The following is a 23,417-nucleotide window of genomic DNA, read 5'->3' on the forward strand; positions in this document are numbered from 1 at the left end:
TTGGGGTCAGTATTAATACTTTTATTAAGCAGGGATGCATTACCTTAATTAAAAGTAAAGATGTTTATAATAAATGTGGTTCTTTGAACTTTCTATTACAATTTTTTAAAATTGCTTACACAGAATTTCTGAAACTATGGATCCTTTTCTCTAAAAGCAAAAGCAAAAAGTTCATTCAAAACTATTACACCTCTTCTAAAAATTGTGTTTTTGCATAGCAATTCTACACACAAACACACAAAAACAGACCATTAAATGATTTACTATATACACACCAAACTACACATGAATATGACAAATGTGAAACGCTACCATCTTGTGTTCTTCAGTGTGCACTGGAGTGCACAGGAGCTTGTCATAGCACTCAAACATACATGTATAATTCCTTACATTTATATTCATATTATTTTCTTGGTACTCAAAGCGCTTTACATAAGGGGGCATCTCCTCAACCACCACCAATGTGAAGCATCCACCTGGATGATGCAACGGCAGCCATATTGCACCAGAACACCCACCACACACCAGCTTATTGGTGGAGAGGAGACAGACTGATGAAGCCAGTCAGTATATGGGGATGATTAGGAGGCCATGATTGACAGAGGCCAAGGATGTCAGCCCTGCTTAGCTTCAGTGGGCAACCAGTCTTGGGCTACAGGGTGGTATGGCTGCTGTGCACAAATACACTGATTATACAGAATGTATTCACAATTGTTGTGCAATTGATGAACTTTACAGTTACTGAACTAAACTGAATCTACACTGAACTGACTTGAGCTGTATGATGACACTATTGGCTGTTAGAGCTGCTTTAGAGCAGAATTTGAATTTGGTACTATTGTGAAGCTGCTTTGAAACAATCTGTATTGTATAAAGTGCTATAGAAATAAAATTGACTTGAGACATTTACACTATAAACAGAAATGCAAGGGATAAAAATAATTTATTTATTTCTCAAAACTTTGAGTTAGGTTTCTAAGTGAACAAATTAAGTAAAAGTGTTTTCACACATGATCATTGGGTGTTGGTAATTGGTAAATGAGTGTGGCATTTAACACCATGGCAATGTTTTCCAAATGAAACACAAAAGCTGTTAGTTTTGAATTACGTGTCTAATGTGGAGAAATGTGTTTAGCATTTTGCAAAAAGTTTGTTTTCATTGCAAACTGAGTGTGAAGCAGAAAATATGCTTGCATTTTTGCAGACTTGGTCTGAAGATGATGTATAGTGTATGAGTGAATCGTTTCACTGAGTTGGCCTCAAGTACCACTTTTAGTGTGTAAGCAATTTTAAATAACCACAATCAAAAAATTCTGACAAAAACAGTTTACACAAAAATATTAAGCAGCACAACTGTTTTTTTTCAACGTTGATAATAATAAGAAATGTTTCTTGAGCACCAAATCAGCATATGAGAATGATTTCTGAAGGATCATGTGACACTGAAGACTGGAGTAATGGTGCTGAAAATTCAGATTTTCCATCAAAGAAATTTTACACACTCATTTTGTAATTTATTATGGATTTATGCAAGCTATATGATCTATATGTAGTCTTTAATGTAAGGGTCCAAAGTTTATTATGAGTACTTCTCCCATGTAAATGTCAAAGTAAGAGGAAGCTGGGGAGGTTTCAGGGTGATTTTACTGACCATGACTATTTATTCTTCTGAACATGATTCATTAATGACCGTTTATGCTAATACATGGCACACAGAAAATGGGCATGTATCATTATTGTATGAGACTTTTGGACTGACCACAAACACAAAAGCCATCATCAGCATTCTGTGTGACATTCTTACTGACACACATAACCTTCACAGACAGAATACACAGAATTCTACAGCACCGCAAAAATAGAAAGCTTGGGTTTGTTTGTGTGAGTGGAAAGAGTGGGCAGTGTCTGGAATGGAATGAAGAGAGGGCGCTGGAGCACAGCCAGTGTTTCACATGGACGAGAGTCTGACATACAAGAGAGATTAGAGAGAAAAATAAAAAAAGAGCTCTGTTGTCATGTGAGTGCTGGCTAGGTTCTCATGAGAACTGAAATCACGTTCCAAAATGAGCACTCCTGCCCCCTCGTGGTGAACCTGTTAAAAGCAGAAGATTTTCCCCACTCATTTTATCCCACTTATAGCAAAATATCTTAAAGTAAAATAATTCTTATCAATCTGAAAAATAAAAAATACAAATTCTAAAAATATTTGTATTTTATTTTATGTCAATTACAAATTAATAAACAAGCAAAAAGTATGTTATGGTTAACATCTGCAGCAGCGAGATCATAAAACACAAGTTCTAATCAAAAGCAGAAGCCATCTGCTTCAGGAGCTCACCGAGCAATGACAGCTGTGTGTGTCACAGGAGATGAGCGCATCAGGTCTCAAATATAGGACAGCACTGTAACATGGCAAACGTGCTGACCCACTCTGACCCCGAGTACTGCCAAAAAACTAACACAACACTCTGACTGATTTCTACAGTCTTGTATGATAACATTTAGAGCTTGACCCAAGTGTTCAATTAAAATGACAAGGAGCCCTGGAATGACAGCGAACATCTTTACTTTGCAGATTTTTCACGGAAAGGAAGTAAACAAGTATCTGTAAACACATGCACAACAGCTTTACTATAGGAAATAATGGCTAAATAATGAATAGGAGGCAATGGCTATATTTACATTTACTGCAATATTACTGACCTCATTTTAAATAAGATACTCAAAATTATTTAATTTATATTGCCATTTGTTTTTGAGGTTTTTGATTAATGAATGCTGTACATTGTTTATAGCTCAGTTTGAAAGTAGTAAATAGCTGAAGTCTTGCAGTTCATGTAAACATGTCCTCCGGAGGCCAGAAATGGAATCCCAAAATTTGAATAGCACTGTTATGTAAACATAAAATCATGCTCCATGCAGTACCATCTCATTTAGCCTGGTTCAACATTCGGGTTAATGAGAATTATGAACAGATCTATGTGATTCAAGCCAAAGACTATTACCACCTGTTCGACAGCTCAATGTTCAGGTCAAAGACTTCTTTAGGAGAAAGAAAGATTTGACCTATCTGAAGCAAAGCAGTTACCCAAATAAGATACCACAAACTAAACAATCCAACAACTTCTTTGACCCAGTCCAGTCCAAATGCAATCATTCCAGGTCTCAACAATAAGGACTGCCTGAACAGCGTGATAGTTTCTCACCAGCAGACAGAGTCTATTGTCCCATCAGGCCAGTGCTGGATTCTCACTAAGTCTTATATTCAATTTTAAATATTTGGTTTTCTATGATATATTGACCATTGTCGCTCACTTCTAATATTATCCAGCTGACTGGTTTTGTCAAAAACTGTAATTGTTTTGGAATTTAAAATGGGTTGCAAATAATAAATCATTATGCAGCAAAGTGTGTTATAATTTCAATTTCATTATATTTATTCCCTTATATTTTATATTATTAATTCAAAAATTATGATTGCCTTGATTGATTATATAATTACATTATGACTTAAAAAAAATGGTAAACAAAGCTAAATTTTGCTTTCAGTTAATCAAAACAATATTTTTTAAATAAAAATAAACTTTTTTGTGATGGGGCCAGTGAAAATTCAATGGCAGGGCAAGTACAAATTTAATCTACTGATCCAACTGGGCCAAAAAAATCCTTGTTGTTGAGCCCTACATTTGCCTGCAAGCAAAAATCCCCCTTTTTTTACTCTGAACTACTCACCAACCCAGTAAACATGATGCAAAGCCTCTGTAAGAAGCCCATTCACCTTACCAGACTGATAACAGTGTGTTAGCTGGGCTGTGTGGCCATTGTCTAAAAGCACAAACATTTTCTATTCAAACCATTTATGCAGCGACTCAATTAGCAGTCAGTTCTTAGCAGAGAAAACATGGAACTAGAAGAACATTTCACAGTAACACACTTTCAACCACACGACAAGATGCCATGTTGTCAGTATAGCTAGTGAGAGTCCTGATTTGAAACTTTAATATGACCTGTTGATGCTATAGGAACCTTTAGACTAGGACTGATGTGATATTTTGATTACAGCTGAATCATTGTGCCACTTTATTAAAGGGACAATAATCATTTAAAAGCCCAACACAATTTTGTGTAATAAGTGTTGCAACGATCCATTTCAGCTGAACTTAAAAAACAAACATCTATGTTCATCAGAGTCTTCCCACTCTTACCGGACTGATCGTTCATCATTCGGATGGCCTTGGCCTTGGCCAGCTCCAGTGCTGTGACCCATCTCTGCCTCTCCACCTCTGTGCTGGCTTTCAGATGGTAAGTGCGCCCCCCGCTGCTCAGAACAATATTGCAGGCGTCTTCGGTGTCGATGTGCGCTGTGGCCAGGTTGATGGTGCCGCGACATGTATGGGCCATCTCCGCCTGCGTCCTACCGTGAGTGACGAAGACAAGAACAACCAAAACGTGGAGGGGAGACAAGAAATGAGATGTTAGTACACGATGAAAAAAAAAAAAGACACACAAGAGAAATAACAGAATCACAGAAAGACAGACGTAAAGAACAACAAGAAGAAGAGAGAGAGAAAAAGAAAATCATTAATAATATTGTTAAGTCATTAATACATATTTCCATGGCAAAATGAAGCTGCATTACTTTGTAAGCATATACGTGTGTAGGATAGCTGTACTGTGAATGAAGTCACACGTTGAATGACGTAATTTAAATCAATATAGATCAGTTGTGTGTAAGAGAGAAAAACACTGAGCACCCATGAGCTTTATATTACTATACACAGCTGCATACTGAGTGGGCAGAGAATGGAGGTTAATGGCTATTGTGTGTCAGCTATTCAAACAACAACACTCAAACAATCCAGCCAGTGTCACAGAGAGAACAGACTGAGCGTGATGTAAACCCTGACAGAGAGATTAGAAAGAGAACTTACAGTCCCAACTTACAACTTACATTGAACTTACAGTACAAATTTTATCTAAATAACAATATACTCTAAGTGTTAATTGTTGCAGTCTATTTAAAATGATTTCATTCATTTGAATTAACTTTTTTATCAGTTTGAATGAATGATTCAATGACTCACTCAAAGGCACTTGCTTCATCACTGGATGAATCAGCATTTTTGAAAACTCTTTAACAGTCACTTGTTGCCACCTACTGGTGTAACAATGTAATTGATACAATCTTTATTTGAAGTGTCATTATTTTCAAAAGTGATTTACTGTATTTTGATCACTAGCATAGACATCAGTGTTTATATACGAACTATAAACTTTTATCCAAGTACTTCTTTGATCATTTGAATCAGAAATAATGATACTGTGTGATACTGTGTGTGTGTTGGACCCGGGTTAAAATTGAAATCTTCAGGAAGGTGGCCCTCCATGAGCAGAGTAAGCTACCCCTGGTTTAAAATGTTAGACATCATATCAACCACCCTCACATTGTGGAAGTATATAGACAGAGAAAATGATAGATATAGAACGGTAAAATAATAGATAAAGCGATAGATAGAACAGTAGAACAATAGATAGATAGATAGAACATTAGATTGAATGACAGGTAGAACAATAGATTGACAGAATAGAATGTTAGAACAAGACAGATAGACCGACAGACAGAAAGACAGACAGAACGATAGAAAGACAGACAGAATAAACAATAGATAGAACGATAGATAGACAGACAGACAGACAAATATCTCAGGCCTGAAAGGATCCCAGAGCCTCTTGTGAGTCTGTCAGGCCATACTGAGGAGCTCTAATTTAACCAAGCTTCAAGTAGAGGCCTAACAAAAGCCTAAAGCCTCACAAAACACAGCCAGAGAAAGGCAGAGATTCCTCACTTAGCAGCTTACGAAACACTGATTCACCACACTATTGAGGCTTTGCTGACTCTCAGAAAGAATGGGACAGTAAAAGGCATGAAGGGACAAAGAGGAGAAGCAGAATACACACAGAGAGCAAGAACCCTGTCTGTGTGTGTGTTTCTGCTCTGGTAACCCAGTATCTGTTGCACATCTCTAATGGAATGTCAAAGCTCTGACCTCTCAGAGAAACTGTAAGAAGCACTCCACAGTTCAGAGCCGGTCAGACATTTGACACAGATACACACTGTGTTTGTGGAAATTATTGTGTCTGTACTTTTACTTTTATATTTTCCAGCAGAAGTGTATGTGAGTGCATGAGTGTGTTTCTAAAGCAGTGGATCTTAACTGGTGGGATGCTAAATGTCAATAAAATATATGTAGTCTGAAATTATTCATATTAGTCAGTTATTTATAGTTATTCAAAAACATACAACATGATAATGTGATTTTTCCTCATACAAGCTAACCCTGCCTCAGTGTTGATTCTAAATATTTCATCGGTCATGTCAATCACAGTGCTGATTGTCTACACAATGCTGAAACAAATACTAACCCCTAACCTTAACCTATATCATAGCCTTAACCTCAGTATTGTGCTGGTAGCACATCCTGATAGATAGCAATACTGTTCGTCATGATCACCCACATGGAAAGAACCTATATGTGGATATATGCGCATATATGAAACCTATATGCATTGTATATGTACATATATGCTGCATATATGCACATATATGATAATATATATGCTGCATATATGCGCATATATACTGCATATATGCTATATATATGCTGCATATATGCGCATATATATACTGCATATATGCTATATATATGCTGCATATATGCGCATATATACTGCATATATGCTATATATATGCTGCGTGTATGCGCATATATACTGCATATATGCTATATATATGCTGCATATATGCGTATATATACTGCATATATGTGTATATATGCCACATATAGGCAAAATTGAGGTGCATATATGTGCATATACAGGAAATATAGGTCTCCTGTATTGCTTCTTCATATCCATATATATGCCCTATACATACAAGATATGTCTTCTATATAGCTAATGGCAGGATCTGGTCATTTTGTAGCTCATATCTCATTTTTGACTGTCATACATGATGCCTAGCTCATATTTTCTATTATCAAGGCAAAAACTAAGAATTAGCGAAAAAAATTATGCAAGAACTTATGTATGTGCGAATGTAGCAGTTATGTATTTAGACAATTATTTTGTGATTCCACTTGCCATGACCATATTTGGGGTTTCCTGCCGCCATGCTGACTTGGGGTGTTGACGCACTTTGCTGCTTCCCAGTCTGCATGAGACATCACAGCGGTAGGTCGCACAAAGTTTTTGCGGTGATTCAATTAAGGCCATGTTTCATGTAACAGCTGAATTCACATGATATATTTGTATGATTGTAATCCAAAACCCCTCTGTGATGTACATTCAGATGTTTCGTTGATTATTTTTCTTTACTTAAGTTACTTTTAATATCTCTCTTTCTCAGCGTTGTGCGTTGCTGCCGCATGCTGTTTGTATGCTGCACAAGTCCTCATATATTGCCATTTGTGTTATACAGAATAAAGTGAGGACCTGATGGCAAGATTTTTCGCAGTCTGTCTTTGATTACGACACAACGCAGAAAACACACCGCTACACGAACACGTGAAATTGGTCCCACATGGAAAAAACCTATATAAACATATATGTTTCAATATAGGTTTGATATAGGTTTTTAATACATGTGACATATATAAAATTGGCCGTTTTCCTATATTATGTGTACATATATGTGTGCATATATGTACATATATGTACATATAATATAGGAAAACGGCCAATTTTATATATGTCACATATATGTAAAACCTATATCAAAACCTATATTGAAACATATATGTTTATATAGGTTTTTTCCATGTGGGCAGGTCCATTCAGGATTTTTCTTAACTTTGAATTGAATCCATTAAGTTTGAAAAAAAAAAAAAAGAAAGAAAGAAATCACACATGTGATCAGTGTAGTCCGATTCAAGAGCAAATTACTCTTTTGAGTGGTTCTTTTAGTAATTATTCAAAAAGACTCACAAGTAACCAGATGGAGTCAGACAAAACTTTCACTAAATAAACTGAATCAGTTACTGAATCAACATCTGACTCACTTAAACTGCAAGTTTTCATTACTTTCGGTGACGTCAATCTTGAAATAAAGTTTTGCGTACTTAAGGTTCGTGAACTAAATGGTTGTTTATAAGACTGCAAAAACACAGTTGCACTGATTTTTTGGCTGCCGAGAGCATGAAATCATCATAATTCAATTTGGTAATTTGGAAACCACAATTGTACATGTTCTAATTCAGTCTAAGTCATGTTAAAAACTAATACAGTATGAGGTATATGCAGTTCATGGCAATACTAAAAAAATTTAATGTTTGATAAGAAAGAATATTAATAAAAACATCCCTGCACAAACCTGAATCTGAAAAAAAGGATTTTCTCTTTACAGGTACGGGGCACTATGGTCTCCCTAGTACTGTGTGTGTGTGTGTGTGTGTGTGTGTGTGTGTGTGTGTGTGTGTGTGTGTGTGTGTGTGTGTGTGTGTGTGTGTGTGTGTGTGTGTGTGTGTGTGTGTGTGTGATGAAAGAGTCCAATGTCTGCTGGCTACATTTATCAGGCCTTGTGGGGGTTGATGGTCTGATAGTCAAGCAAACCAAGTAATTGGCTGAATTCAAACTCAGGTGACCGAGTCACTAGGGGGAGGGAGAGATACACATTCAGCTCACAGACCAAACATCAATTACCATATTCACTTCGTCACAAAAAAAACAACCCCTCTAGAGCTGAGATTTCATACTCAAACCCTACCAGAGCCCAAGCAGAAAGGAGAAAGAGAGAGAAAGTTGGGGGGGAGGAGGTTTGCAGGGGTAAAAGCAGAGATCTTAAATTAGCTTCACCCACCCTGCAGGGGACAGACTGGACACAAATGGATGTAAGTGGGTCAGAACTGAGAACATGAAGCCAGGGTAAGGAACTAGCATGCAGAGCAAAAAGAGAGAGACATTAAACCTGCAGAGAGAGCGAGAGAGGAATACCAGATAAGAGATTAGAGAATTTATCCAAAAAGAAAACAAATTCATAAAAAACAGAGGAGAAAAAAATGGTTTGATATTAATATGAGTTGGGCCACTAATACAATTTGGTACATAAAAAAGGTCAAAGCTGTCTCTATTTCCTGAAGAGGCTAAGATCTTTTTGGAGTTGAGGGTGATATGCTCCATTTTTTCTACGAGTCAGCAGTACTGGCAGCAGTACTTCTGTATGCTGTTGTGTGTTGGGGAAGTTGCACTAGAAACAGTGACATAAAGGCCCTGTTTACATCTGGTATTAAGATGCACAAGTAGACAAGGGAGACACATACCCGTTTACACATGGTATTTTAATCTGTCTCTTTTGTCCACTTTCAACCACTTCCTGATGTCCTGATTTCTTCGAGGGGACGGTCTATGTGCAGGTATCTATGGGTTTCTTCAAATCTTTGATCTAATGGACAAAATAAGCTCAAGTGTTTTCGACTACCTCTGGAAAAGTTCGAAAGTGGACAAGCTCATAACATTTTAGACCCTGTTTATACCTGTTATTCATCGTTGTCCACTTGTGATCTGATCGACCAAAATGCATCTTAAAACCAGGTGTAAACAGGGCCAAATAGACTGAATAAACTGATGCAGAAAGGCAGCTCTGTTCTGGGGATTTCTATTTATTTGAAAATTGAAATAGTTTAACTTAATAAATGTCTTTACTGTCACTTTTGAACAATTTAATGCATTCTTACTGAATAAAATGATAAATTTCTTCAAAAAAATCCTACTGAACCCAAACTTTTGGTAGTGTCTGTCTGAAGGATTTTTTTGTTTGTTTTATAATCTGCCAGGCACAAATTTCAAGTCAAATCACAAGTTTTTATCCACAATTCAATCGCTATATTCAAATGATCCTATTTCCATATGGCCGATAGAACTTCATTAATAGCGACTCCTTCCTTTTTCACTTGTAACTTTGCTCGTTCAAGTGTCATTTTTACTTGACGAAACTACATTAGCTCCATCACTTAGGATCATTTAGAAAAGAAAACTCTTTTTATCACTATATTCTAGTATCATATTCATTCTCTGCTCTATCCCAAGTCTTAACACCATTGCAACACACTCCCAATCCCATGCTAGACCCTGGAGTTGGCAAGAGAGAGGTTGCTCTGCAGATCTCATAAAACATGCCCACTGGTGAAAAAAACATATTCTCACATGCAAAAGATAAACACACACTCAGCAATGACTGACGATTCCTGGAAAATGTTTTCAGTCCAAAAATAACTGAAGGAAGTGTGCAAGTGTCAGTGAACACATCGTGCAAAGAGTTTGAATGACATTCCAAAACACCCTGTTCTCAGCTAACCTCCCATAAACCCTTGAGAGACACAACCTCCTCTCAGATCACGTGACTGCATTCTTCCCAGCAGAATGGATGTTATCACTCATTGCAAAAGAAGGTCAAGCATTGTCTGGGAGTGAACAAGTTAGAGATGCCCTAAAAACAGAAAATTTGCCTAATAGCGATTATTGTTTTAAAATGACCGGATAATTGTTTTACATGTTTTGTCTTCACAATCTTCCAGTGAAATGACAGACTTCTCTCTGGTAATGTATGACTTCTCCAATCATTTAGTCCACTTAAACCCCACTCCTTTCTTCGACTACAAGCTCGCGTTAAGATCTGCTGCCATCAAATCAACAACTGATGGTTAGTTTCAAGTCCTGTCCTTTTTCTTTATATGTACGTCACAATATATACATTTTTTCCTTTTTCTATAATATATATATTTATATATATTTACTCAGATGTTCTATATGTCACAATATGTATGTCACATAAGAAATGCCGTCACTACTTCCATTACATCATGACTTTAAACTAAAAACACCTCGCACCCTTTCAGTAAAATAAGGCATCACAACAATATGATGTAGACAAGAAAATATAGATAACTGATAAGTATTTGGCTAGAAAAATAATTAGAAAGCATAAGATACAACTAGATACTGTATGTATACAAACAGTACATGCCATATTCGACAGCTCCAGACATGAAGGCGTGGCCGCCATCTTGGAACAGTCAGCGTGTCGTCATTCGCAGTAAGAACCAATTATGACACAACATTGAAATTCTGGTTGTGAAACCGCCGGGATTTAAATTCTAGAAGAAATGGGATAACCTTTCACAGGGTTAAACTTTTAACTATGGCACATTTTAATGCTGTGTTAGCTGACACCTTGTATTGTGTTAGTTTAGCAAAATCATCAGCTGAAGTATATTGCAGCCCATAGAAACAGCTGCTAATGATGCTACTATATGTAGACTGTATATATCTATGGTGTCAAGGGAGTTGCTATGCGGTTGCTGGGGTGTACCGCATTGTTTTAGCATGTTGCCATTTATTTGCTAGGGAATTCTAATCGGTTGCCTGAAAGGTTGCTCGGAAAGGGTATTTCTAATGTCTAAGCAAACACCATTAACTATCTGCTTCCAAAAATATCCTAATTAGACAAATATTTAAAAATACAGATACAGACACCCAGATTCAGGCAGGCTCACTGGCTTTCCGTCATCCTTTTATACTAATACAGTCTTTATTAACTAAAAAGGTTTCCACTGCAATTGGTTGCAATAACATAATAGAACATAATAAAGATGGGAGAAAAGTTTAAGAAATCAAACATGCAGAGAAGGAAGCAGGCAGAGAGGAAGTGTATAAGAAAAAAAAGGAGGGGAAGATATGTGACTCATCGCAAGGAAGAGAAGGAGGAGGGGGAGGTGCTGTGACCGAGTGCAATTTACGCAGACCATTACACTTTAACGTGTTTTAGCGCAGCAGATGACAGAATTGTGTGTGGTGGTGGTGGAGGGTTTTATTGCTCTCTGTAAAACTAACACATCAGCAGAACACATCCAAGGCATCCTATAGAAAGCCTCAGCAATTTCTTCAGAATCTGCATCAGTGTGACAGAACTACAGGGAGCTGAGTTCTTCAGAAGTGCACATAGGATAGAGTGATTGATTAATGTGTCTCTTAGTAATGATCCACAAGATCAGTTCGTTCCAGCCCATTGAAATTAGCCCAGAGAGATGAAGAGAAAGAAAGAGAAAGTGTGTATGTGAGCATACAGAGTTCAGCAGCATCCTCTCAACTAAACGACCATCGACGCTCACATGACTCACAAACACATCAGTTGTTCAGAGATCCTCTCTAAGAGTGATGGAAGGCAAAATGGATTGAATGCACTGTGATGCACCACAATATTATAATTGGATTGTGATTTCTGCTCAAAATAATTTCTGAAATGTTACTGTTAACAACTTTAATTAATGGACCAATAGAATGAACTGGCAACTGACCCACTTAAGGAAAAAAAAGTATGAGCCAGTAACCTTGTTACAGGAGGAAAGAAATCTCTTTATTGAGCACAAGAAGAACATGTAGAGTGCTGTTAGAGGAGAGTCAGCAGGGCTTTATCTCCCAGTACTTTCTCACCCCCCACTAAGCTGCTTCTTCACTAACTGAACCATAGGAAATGATATGAAGACAAATGATGCACAGAAAAGAAAATTCTTAGTCAAAATAAAAAAAATTATGGTAACACTTTACAATAAGGTTCATTAGTTAACATTAGTTAACTATATTAGTTAACATGAACTAATAATGAACTGCACCTATACAGCATTTATTAATCTTTGTTAATGTTAATTTCAACATTTACTAATACACTATTAAAGTCTTGTTAACAGTTAATGTACTATGAACTAACATGAACACACAATGAACACACAATATTTTCATTAACTATAACGAAGATTAGTAAATACATTAACACATTTATTGCTCATGGTTAGTTCATGTTCGTTAATACATTAACTAATGTTTAACTTGATGAACATTGTAAAGAGTTACCAAAATTATGAACATACAGGGCAGAAAACAGAAACCTACGGAGCCCCTAAAGGGACATGGTGGTAGAAAAAAAAAATGGGAAGGAAGGAAATTTTACTTGGTGGTGGAAAAAAATTTGGGATGGGAGGAATTTTTTTTTTCAAATCTTTTGCGTTCCCTCGCAAAGATTGCGTTCCCTCGCAAAGATGTTTTGCGTTCCCTCGCAAAGATTGCGTTCCCTCGCAAAGATGTTTTGCGTTCCCTCGCAAAGATGTTTTGCGTTCCCTCGCAAAGATTGCGTTCCCTCGCAAAGACTGCGTTCCCTCGCAAAGATATTTTGCGTTCCCACGCAAAGATGTTTGCGTTCCCTCGCAAAGTTATAATCGTTCCCTTGCTGTGAGCTCGGACAAACACTTCCTCTTTAATGTCCCGCTGGCTGGCAGTAGTGTTTTAGTTAGTAACATATGTTAATAATGCACACAAATAATGCGCGGCTCATAGAGTTTGAACTTGTTGGACTCAAAAATGAATGCAGTCAGTGCTTATGTCAAGCAGTTCGGTTGGTAATATATTCACAGATTCGAGCTTCCCGGATTAATAACTCGTGAGCTAAACGTTGTTAAAACACAAATGCAGCTACTTCCAATCATAGTAGCCTGGACAACAAGCTACAACAACCCAATTTTCCTCAAATGTGTTTTATAATAAATTGGTCTCTAAGAGCAGGCGGCGGAGATACACGCCTGAAGGGACCGTCTGAAAAGTGCAAAACCCGAAACCCTTTTGCTCATTTTATATTACGAAAAATACTCAATAACTTCACTGTAACACACTGTACTGGCACCAAATTCAGTTCATACATCACTGCTCTCCTGCTGGTTCTAGGTACTACAACACTTAGTTTGGCAAGTAGCACTTCTAAGGCCTTCTTTACACAAATGATGTTGGTACACAGCTTACATACAACAGCTTTTGCATGATAATGGCTTACTGGATTTGATGGCATTACAATTTATTTAATATTTTTACTAATAACAGTGAAGTTATTATTATATTATTTTATTTAATAATTAATAATCATAAACGTTATGCATTTTTTTTTTTTTTTTTATCAAACTAAGTGTTGGGTTTTGCACTTTTCAGAAGGTCCCTTCAGGCGTGTATCTCCGCCGCCTGCTCATAGAGACCAATTTATTATAAAACACATTTGAGGAAAATTGGGTTGTTGTAGCTTGTTGTCTAGGTTACTATGATTGGAAGTAGCTTCATTTGTGTTTTTAACAACGTTTAGCTCACGAGTTACTAATCCGGGAAGCTCGAATCTGTGAATATATTGCCAACTGAACTGCTTGACATAAGCACTGACTGCATTTCTTCATTTTTTAGTCCAACAAGTTCAAACTCTATGAGCCGCGCATTATTTGTGTGCATTATTAACGTATGTTACTAACTGAAACACTACTGCCAGCTAGCGGGACATTAAAGAGGAAGTGTTTGTCTGAGCTCACAGCAAGGGAACGATTATAACTTTGCGATGGAACGCAAACATCTTTGCGTGGGAATGCAAAAGTTTTGCGAGGGAACGCAAAACATCTTTGCGAGGGAACGCAATCTTTGCGAGGGAACGCAAAAGATTTGAAAAAAAAATAACGTAAAATTTCCTTCCTTCCCATTTTTTTTTTCTACCACCATGTCCCTTTAGGGGCTCCGTAGAAACCAAAATGCAAGTGTAAAATTATACCTTGTTTGGAATCAATAAAACAAGTTTTTTAAAGGTGCCCTAGAATCAAAAATTGAATTTACCTTGGCATAGTTGAATAACAAGAGTTCAGTACATGGAAATGACATACAGTGAGTCTCAAACACCATTGTTTCCTCCTTCTTGTGTAAATCTCATTTGTTTAAAAGACCTCCGAAGAACAGGCGAATCTCAACATAACACCGACTGTTATGTAACAGTCAGGAACATTAATATGTATGACCCCAATATTTGCATATGCCAGCTCATGTTCAAGGCATTAGACAAGGGCAGGCAGTATTAACGTCTGGATCTGTGCACAGCAGAATCATCAGACTAGGTAAGCAAGCAAGAACAATAGCGAAAAATGGCAGATGGAGCAATAATATCTGACATGATCCATGATTACATGATATTTTAGTGATATTTGTAAATTGTCTTTATAAATGTTTCGTTAGCATGTTGCTAATGTACTGTTAAATGTGGTTAAAGTTACCATCGTTTATTACTGTATTCACGGAGACAAGAGAGCCGTCGCTATTTTCATTTTTAAACACTTGCAGTCTGTATAATGCATAAACACAACTTCATTCTTTATAAATCTCTCCAACAGTGTGTAATGTTAGCTTTAGCCCGTTAGCCACGAAGCACAGCCTCAAACTCATTCAGAATCAAATGTAAACATCCAAATAAATACTATACTCACATGATCCGACGCATGCATGCAGTATGCATGACGAACATCTTGTAAAGATCCATTTGAGAGTTATATTAGCTGTGTGAACTTTGTAAATGCACTGTATTATAGTCGAGAGCTCGGGGGGCAGGGAGTGCGCGATTTAAAGGGGCCGCAGCCTGAATCGGTGCATAGTTAATTATGCCCCAAAATAGGCAGTTAAAAAAATTAATAAAAAAAAATCTATAGGGTATTTTGAGCTGAAACTTCACAGACACATTCAGGGGACACCTTAGACTTATATTATATCTTGTAAAAACTGATTCTATGGCACCTTTAATGAATACTTTTATTCAGCAAGAACACATTAAATTGATCAAAAGTGACAGTAAAGACATTTATAATGTTACAAACGTTAAAGATACATCTTAGGATGCACAGGGACATATCTTCAGTGATGTTCCTGAGGTCATCGGGTGTTTCGGGACTTTCAACATCATACAACATCATCCAGGTGAGCCCCAGTAATGCCGAGCAGCCTGTAGACCTTACACAGTCACCGACCAGTGAAGCCTCTACACCCAACTTCAATGGGTTTGCAGCATGCCTTCCAGCCCACCTTTCTGCACTCCTCCACCATTTCCTGATACTTGGACAGCTTCCGTTCATTCGCCTCTTCGATGCGTTCCTCCCAGGGAACAGTGAGCTCTTTCAAGAGCACCTGCTTCAAAGTGGCTGATGTTAGCACCGCATCTGGTCTCAGCGCAGTTGCCACAGTGTGGACCGGGAACTTGAGATCAGATCGATCTGAAGCTTCCAGTCCAAAACCGTGTGGCTGCTCCCCAGCCCTGACAAATGTGATGTTCCTCCGGTGGAAGCTATGCTTGTTGTTGGCCATAGCTTTGGAGATGGACTCTGCAATGGACTTTAGCACCTTTAGAGGCCCTCTCCCTGGGCTGTTGGGCAGTTGTTTAAGATAGGGAATCCCTACCAGGGCACAAAGGACATGCTGGGAAGTCATTCCTACCACATGTGTGGAGATTTGCTGGGCTAGAAAGAACATCACAAACCGCTTGGACCAAGAACTTGCTCTGCCTGTCAGATCTCGGGACCAAGAGATCATCTTCTCCAGCATGCCTTCCCACCTCGTCCATGCACCCTGCTGCCACATGCCCACCATCCTGCAGGTCCTTTCCTCTCAGCACCAGCCCGCACCTCCTTCAGGACTAGTTGGCGGTGGTCCCTACCATGGGCCTTGTCATAGCAGGGTTGTGGGTTAGCTCCTAACCTTGCTTGGCGCGTAGCTACCGTGCCCACCAAAGCCCTGTGTCTCAGCTGGGACTCAGCAATCTCTAGGCCTTCCTGTGCTCTCCACTTCCTACCTGTCCTCACCATGATGCCTGCTGATGATACCCTCGAGTCCTTGGAGTCCTGACAGAGCAGTGCCTCTCTGGTGCGAGAGACCTTGAACTCCTCGTCGAGCTGCTAAATTGGAGCTGGAGCTTGTTTCTCTTTCCATAGAGTGCTGCACTGCTCAAGCATTTATATTTCAAATAAATGTTCTTTTAAACTTTCTATTCATCAAGGAATCCTGAAAAAATTTATCATGGTTTCCACAAAGACAAATACAGTTTTAAACAATTAAAGGATTAGTTCACTTCAGAGTTAAAATGTCCTGATAATTTAATTTACTCACCCCCATGTCATCTAAGATATTTTTGTCTTTGTTTCTTCAGTCAAAAAAAATTAAGGTTTTTCCAGGATTTTTCTCCATATAGTGGACTTCAACATGGTACAAAGGTCCAAATTGCAGTTTCAATGCAGCTTCAAAGGGCTCTCAAACCCAGCTGAGGAATAAGGGTCTTATCTGGCGAAATGATCGGCCATTTTCTAAAAAAAAAACCTGCTGCATTGAAACTGAACTGCAATTTGGACCTTCAACCCTTTGTACCCTGTTAAAGTCCACTATATGGAGAAATATCCTGAAATGTTTTCCTCAAAAACCTTAATTTCTTTTCAACCAAAGAAAGAAAGACTTAAACATTTTGGACGGCATGGGGGTGAGTAAATGATCAGGAAATTTTATTTCTGAAGTAAACTAATCCTTTAATAATAAGAAATCTCTTTTTTTAGCACCAAATTAGAATGATTTCTGAACGATCATGTGACTGAAGACTGGATAATGCTGAAAATTCTGTTTGAATTAATTCATCACAGGAATAAATGACCTTTTAAAATATATCAAAAAGCAAACAGTTATTTTACATTGTAATAATATTTCACAATATTACTGTCATGATCACCGTCTGTTCCTGTCAGTTCCCGGACTACATCTCCCATCATCCTCTCTGCCACTCACCTGCACACACTTAACACTAATCACTAATCACCACACCCAGCTGCAGCTCATTACACGGACTATAAAAGACTCATACACACACCACCTCACTGCTAGGTCTTGTTTTCCCTGTGATGCAATTCTGAGCGATTATACCCTGTCTGATTGTCTGTCAACGTACCTCTTGTCTTTCGTTTATGATCCTGTGCCGCCTAAAACAAGCAGGGTCAAACGGGAGCAAACGGGAACAACAAGGAACAGGCAGAATCGTAGTCAGGGTGCAGGCGATGGTCAGGACAGGCAGCAACGGGTCAACAAACAGGAAACAGGCAGGAACGGTAACACAGGACAGGCAGACAGGATATAACGCTTGATAATGCAACACAGGGAAAACAAGACCTAGCAGTGAGGTGGTGTGTGTATGAGTCTTTTATAGTCCGTGTAATGAGCTGCAGCTGGGTGTGGTGATTAGTGATTAGTGTTAAGTGTGTGCAGGTGAGTGGCAGAGAGGATGATGGGAGATGTAGTCCGGGAACTGACAGGAACAGACGGTGATCATGACATAACGCCCCCCCTCCCGGAAGGCGCGTCCTCGCGGCGTAAAAGGAACAGCTAGGGAGGGAGGGTGGGTGCATTGGAGACCTGCATGCAGACAGGAACGGGGTCCCCAATGCAGGTCCAGGAGCCTCAGGCAGCCACGGCGGGTCAGGAGGCTCAGGCGGCCACGGCAGGTCAGGTGGCTCAGGCGGCCACGGCGGGTCAGGTGGCTCAGGCGGCCACGGCGGGTCAGGTGGCTCAGGCGGCCACGGCGGGTCAGGTGGCTCAGGCGGCCACGGCGGGTCAGGTGGCTCAGGTGGCCACGGCGGGTCAGGAGCCAAGGGCGTCCACGGCGGGTCAGGAGCCAAGGGCGGCCACGGCGGGTCAGGTGGCTCGGGCGGCCACGGCGGGTCAGGAGCCAAGGGCGGCCACGGCGGGACAGAGTCCAGAGATGTCCATGTTGGGTCAGAGTCCATTAGTGACCACAACAAGTTGCAAACCAAAGGTGGCCGGGCATGGTCCCCACCCACAAGCTCCCCACCCTTGGGTATACTGCCCCCCCCAAAAAGTTCTTGGGGATTTCAGCAGGGCCCTTAGTAGGTTCGTGGACAGAAGGCCTGGGTGGCGCCAGCAGGGCAAAACGCTTGGGCAGCGGCAGCGGCAGGGCTGGCCAAGGGTGCTCAGTGGCAATATCAAGGAGAGCGGACAGCTCAGTGATGGCAGCGGGCTCAGGCTGGGGCTGCTCGGGCTGCTCTGGGACGACAGCGGGCTGCTCTGGGACGACAGCGGGCTGCTCGAGCTGCTCTGGCATGACAGCGGACGGCTCGGGCTGCTCTGGCACGACAGCGGACGGCTCTGAGACAACAGCGGGCTGCTCGGGCTGGCAGACTGTTCCAAAGTCCATAGAGCTCGAGTTCATCAATGCACGCAGGACAGCCAAGACATAAAAAGTGAGCACAGCCCTCTGGGCCAAGACAGGACAGACCAGGAGAGCAGGCTGTGCTGGAGCAGACTCACTGGCTGGAGCGGGTTCTGGAGCGGACTCAATGGCTGGAACAACCCCTTCTATTCCAGACACCGAAAGGGCGGCCATCTTGCCCGTGGGCACTGGCGAAACGGCCATCTCGTCCATCGCATCCAGAGAGTTTGAGTGCGTAGCAACCGGCAGACTCGAACTTGAGTACGTAGCAACCGGCGGACTCGAACTTGAATGCGTTGAAACAGATGAGCTTGAGAGCGTTGAAACAGATGAGCTTGAGTGTGTTGAAACAGACGAGCTTGAGTGCGTTGAAATAGACGAGCTTGAGTGCGTTGAAACAGACGAGCTTGAGTGCGTTGAAACAGGCGGGCTTGAGTGCGACGCGGCCGGCGGGATTGAGAGCGGCGCGGCCGGCGGGATTGAGAGCGGCGCGGCCGGCGGGATTGAGAATGAGACGGCTGGTGTATGCTTGGGAATACCAGCCGCTCGTGCTGAAATCAGCGGTGGGTCAACCACACTGGAACGTAATCCTTGCCGTTCTCTGACTGATCTAGAGACGTGACGTGGCTCTGGGCGATCAGCGGCGACGTGACATTGCTCTGGGCGATCAACGAAGGCGTGACGTTGCTCTGGGTGATCAGCGAAGACGTGACTTGACTCTGGGGTATGAACTGGCGTTGTTGTTGTTGTTGACGCCATCTTGTGAATGTCCTCTTTAGTGGCAGCCATTACATGATGCAACGTGGTGTCGTGTTCCTCCGCGACACCCACGGTAAAACTAGAGCCACTCAGCTGCAATGCGAGGACAATATATTGCTCCAACGACCACCTGGGATCGTGAAGCGGCATGACGGAACACAGCGGATGAGACAGTCCTCCTCAGAAAAAGATCATGAGACATACCTCATCAAAACACGTTAACTGTGCCAGTCCGATAAACTCCTTGACGTAATCCTCTAACGCTCTGTCTCCTTGACGGAGACACATCAACTGAGCAGATGGATTCATATTGCCGAAACGGGAACAACAAGGAACAGGCAGAATCGTAGTCAGGGTGCAGGCGATGGTCAGGACAGGCAGCAACGGGTCAACAAACAGGAAACAGGCAGGAACGGTAACACAGGACAGGCAGACAGGATATAACGCTTGGTAATGCAACACAGGGAAAACAAGACCTAGCAGTGAGGTGGTGTGTGTATGAGTCTTTTATAGTCCGTGTAATGAGCTGCAGCTGGGTGTGGTGATTAGTGATTAGTGTTAAGTGTGTGCAGGTGAGTGGCAGAGAGGATGATGGGAGATGTAGTCCGGGAACTGACAGGAACAGACGGTGATCATGACAATTACTGTCCTTACTATATTTTTGATCAGGTAAAAGCAGCCTTTTTGAGCATAAGAGACTGACCCCGAACCTTTAAATGGTAGTGTACATACATTACAAATAGATACAAATATTAATACACGGATCTGAAATATTTAATGAGTAATAGTAATATTGTGAGAAATAGAATTGTGCTATATCAATAGAAGATTGTATTGGCTCAACTGCAAAATGTTTTAATGTGGATGTCTTATAAAATGACCGTTTGGGCCAGGTTGGACTGATATCAGCTGAAAATAAGAAATTGCTGATACAGAGGCCACCCAGAGCGTCTGAGTCTGCAGCTCTCTGCATTTAAGTGCTGTAGGATGTGGTAATTGTGCATATTTCACAGCATGAAGCAGATTTGCCTGAGTTGTACAATTCTTTCCATTGGCTTGACTTACAATATTATGACCACTAATGGCCTGATAAAAATGTAGGCATAAAATATATGAACTCCAAATACATCTCTTGTATTTGAACAATGGTGCATTATGTAGTGCATATGCTCAGGCCAGGGATACGGGTTCACATCTAAATCATACCCTGTCATTCCCCATGGTGTCCTGTAATTAAAAGCCCAGAAATCTCCTCTACTAAAGCTACTTTTAATTTCCTTTCCTCAATATATTTTCATAAAAATGAAATATTTTTATTGTGTTCCGCAGAAGAAAGTAAGTCAAACAATTTGGAACAACATGAAGGTGAGTAAATGATGACAGAAATGTAGGTTTTGGGTGAACAATCCCTTTAACTAACCTTAGAACAGTTACTTTTCCAATCATTCCAAGGAATTATTAAGAAATCATTCATAATCTAATGACTGTTGTCATACACTGGCTCTAAAACATATTCACACATTTACTGTTGCTCTCTCTGGCTCCGTAACGGCGTATTTGGCAGGTTGATTTGGCAGACATTAGCACAGCACGTTATCCAGACACTTCATTGTGTTGGCTACGTGCGCACGGTTGCCAGAGCTCTCCGATAACAGCAGATCTAGCTTTACACCACTGCAATCACCTTCCAACACTATAGACTATTAATAGAGGACACGCTTCTTCTCTTTCACAGTCACCAGTGTGGCTTTCCCTTCAGACTCTCCAGAGTAGGTGGAAACCCTGTGGCCCACTGTGTGAAGAGTCACTAGGCTCACAGGGACTGCCCAGTAGAGATACGGATTGATGGGCATTGCTTCAGTGCTCTTACAAGAGCCTTTGCCCTTATTTCATTAGCCGCTTGACTACAGATCTGCTCCATGACGCTATCACGATGACCCTCATGACCATCTGATAACAATACAGTTCTGACAACACAAAGGCTCTCAAACACTTCCTGGATGTCTTCAGTATGCCTTGCTGGGCTTGTGTTTAAGCTAGTAGGTATAATTTTGAAGATCGAATTAAGGCTGCACAATTAATCAAATTTCTAGTTGTGATTACAATTACGGATGCCACGATTTCATAATCATTTAAAGGTGCGATTACTTCAAAAAAAAATATCCGTAAACTAATGAAGACGGAGAATGTGAGCACTGTGTGGTCAGGCTCTGGTGTTCTGTCAAAATAAAAGTCACAACAACAAGCACAGTTTACATCACTTCAGAGTCCCTACTGGCGGTGTGAATGCAACCAGGAAAATGGCCCTAGGAGAACATTAGTTCTCGGGGAACCACCCTGGTGGCTAGTTCCTATAACTAAGTTCCTAGAACAACATGGTGCGAAAGCCCTTATTATTATTACATGCATATGTTGTTTTTTTTAATTATTATTATTTAAAGAAGAAACCAAACCAGTGTATAGTTGGCATTTGAGGATTAATGCTTTAGAAAAGTAATAAAAAAAATTCAGGAAAAGTGTTTTGAGCTTGTTTTTTATTTTTACACACAAATATGGCATGCAGTTGCCTCAAACAATGGTATAAAGCTATTCAAAACATCATTCAATGCAATTGTGATAATCGTATTAATAATCGCAATTACAATTTCAAGGGAATAATCAACAATTATGATTTTTGTCATAATCGTACAGCCCTAGATCGAATTACATAGTATAATACCAAAGTCCTTTATGCTATCTTCAAGTGCACATGGGAAATTTGTACTTTTGGCCATGTTCACACAGCAATAGAATATGGTTGTCAGTCCTGTATATGAGTCCTTAATATGGTTATGTTCACACACAGTTCAGTTATTTACGGGAGTGACAACACATTCTATAACCAAACTCACGCCCGTATTCTCTGAAAATAATCTGTGTGAATGGAACCGGACTGGACAACTAGTTGTCTGTCACATCATACAGTATGACAGAGCCACTTTGCGCTGCACAAACATGTGTCTTCTATGTGTTGCGGGTTTTGTGTCGTGTGTGGTTTCGTTTACAGTAACTTAGAGACGGAGGTATGAGCTGGGTGTCATCTGAAGGTTTTAGATCCAGTCACTGTTCTCCACCAGAGCTGTCAGTTTTTGTGTTAATTTGAAACATGGTAGTAACACCTGACCTATAATATAGATAAAATCATATAATATATCTATAATCTATATGTAGAGATCAGTGAGTGGAAGGCAAATTTGTAGCACATGGTGTTAATCTCTCACTTTGATTCACATTTAGTTCTGTGATACTATGTACAAAGAAGTGACAGAAATTAATAATTGGCATCATTTTGAATTCCAATGTAGTTATTTATGTTTATTGTTCACTATATATTTATTCTGTTTATGTTTCCAACTTGAATGCACGACATCCTGTATAAAGAACTCAGGAGATACAACTTTCCAAGGTGGACTTGAAGTTAGCATATGTTCTGTGTGTCAACTTGAAAAGGAAAAGACCAAAATCTTCAAAACTATATGTCAAATGATGCTGCAACTGATATTTTAAAATTTAATTCAAATAAGCAATAAAA

General features: G+C 40.1%; 1 protein-coding gene across 3 annotated transcripts in view; it reads right to left on the minus strand.

Moving 5' to 3' along the window:
• osbp2b (oxysterol binding protein 2b) overlaps positions 1 to 23,417 on the minus strand; it is a 76,706-nt gene that overhangs the window by 50,922 nt on the left and 2,367 nt on the right. Inside the window, exons 2-3 of one of the 3 annotated variants that reach the window (XM_048187489.1) lie at positions 4,206 to 4,414; positions 3,784 to 3,825 (exon numbers count right to left, since the gene is read on the minus strand). In XM_048187489.1, coding sequence (XP_048043446.1) covers positions 3,784 to 3,825; positions 4,206 to 4,414 — 251 coding nt within the window. Of the gene's footprint in view, positions 1 to 3,732; positions 3,751 to 3,783; positions 3,826 to 4,205; positions 4,415 to 23,417 lie in introns of those variants that run through there. The other 2 variants (XM_048187491.1, XM_048187488.1) reach the window with 2 other exon arrangements.

Source organism: Megalobrama amblycephala, linkage group LG4, assembly GCF_018812025.1.
Source record: "Megalobrama amblycephala isolate DHTTF-2021 linkage group LG4, ASM1881202v1, whole genome shotgun sequence".
Classification (NCBI taxonomy): domain Eukaryota; kingdom Metazoa; phylum Chordata; class Actinopteri; order Cypriniformes; family Xenocyprididae; genus Megalobrama; species Megalobrama amblycephala.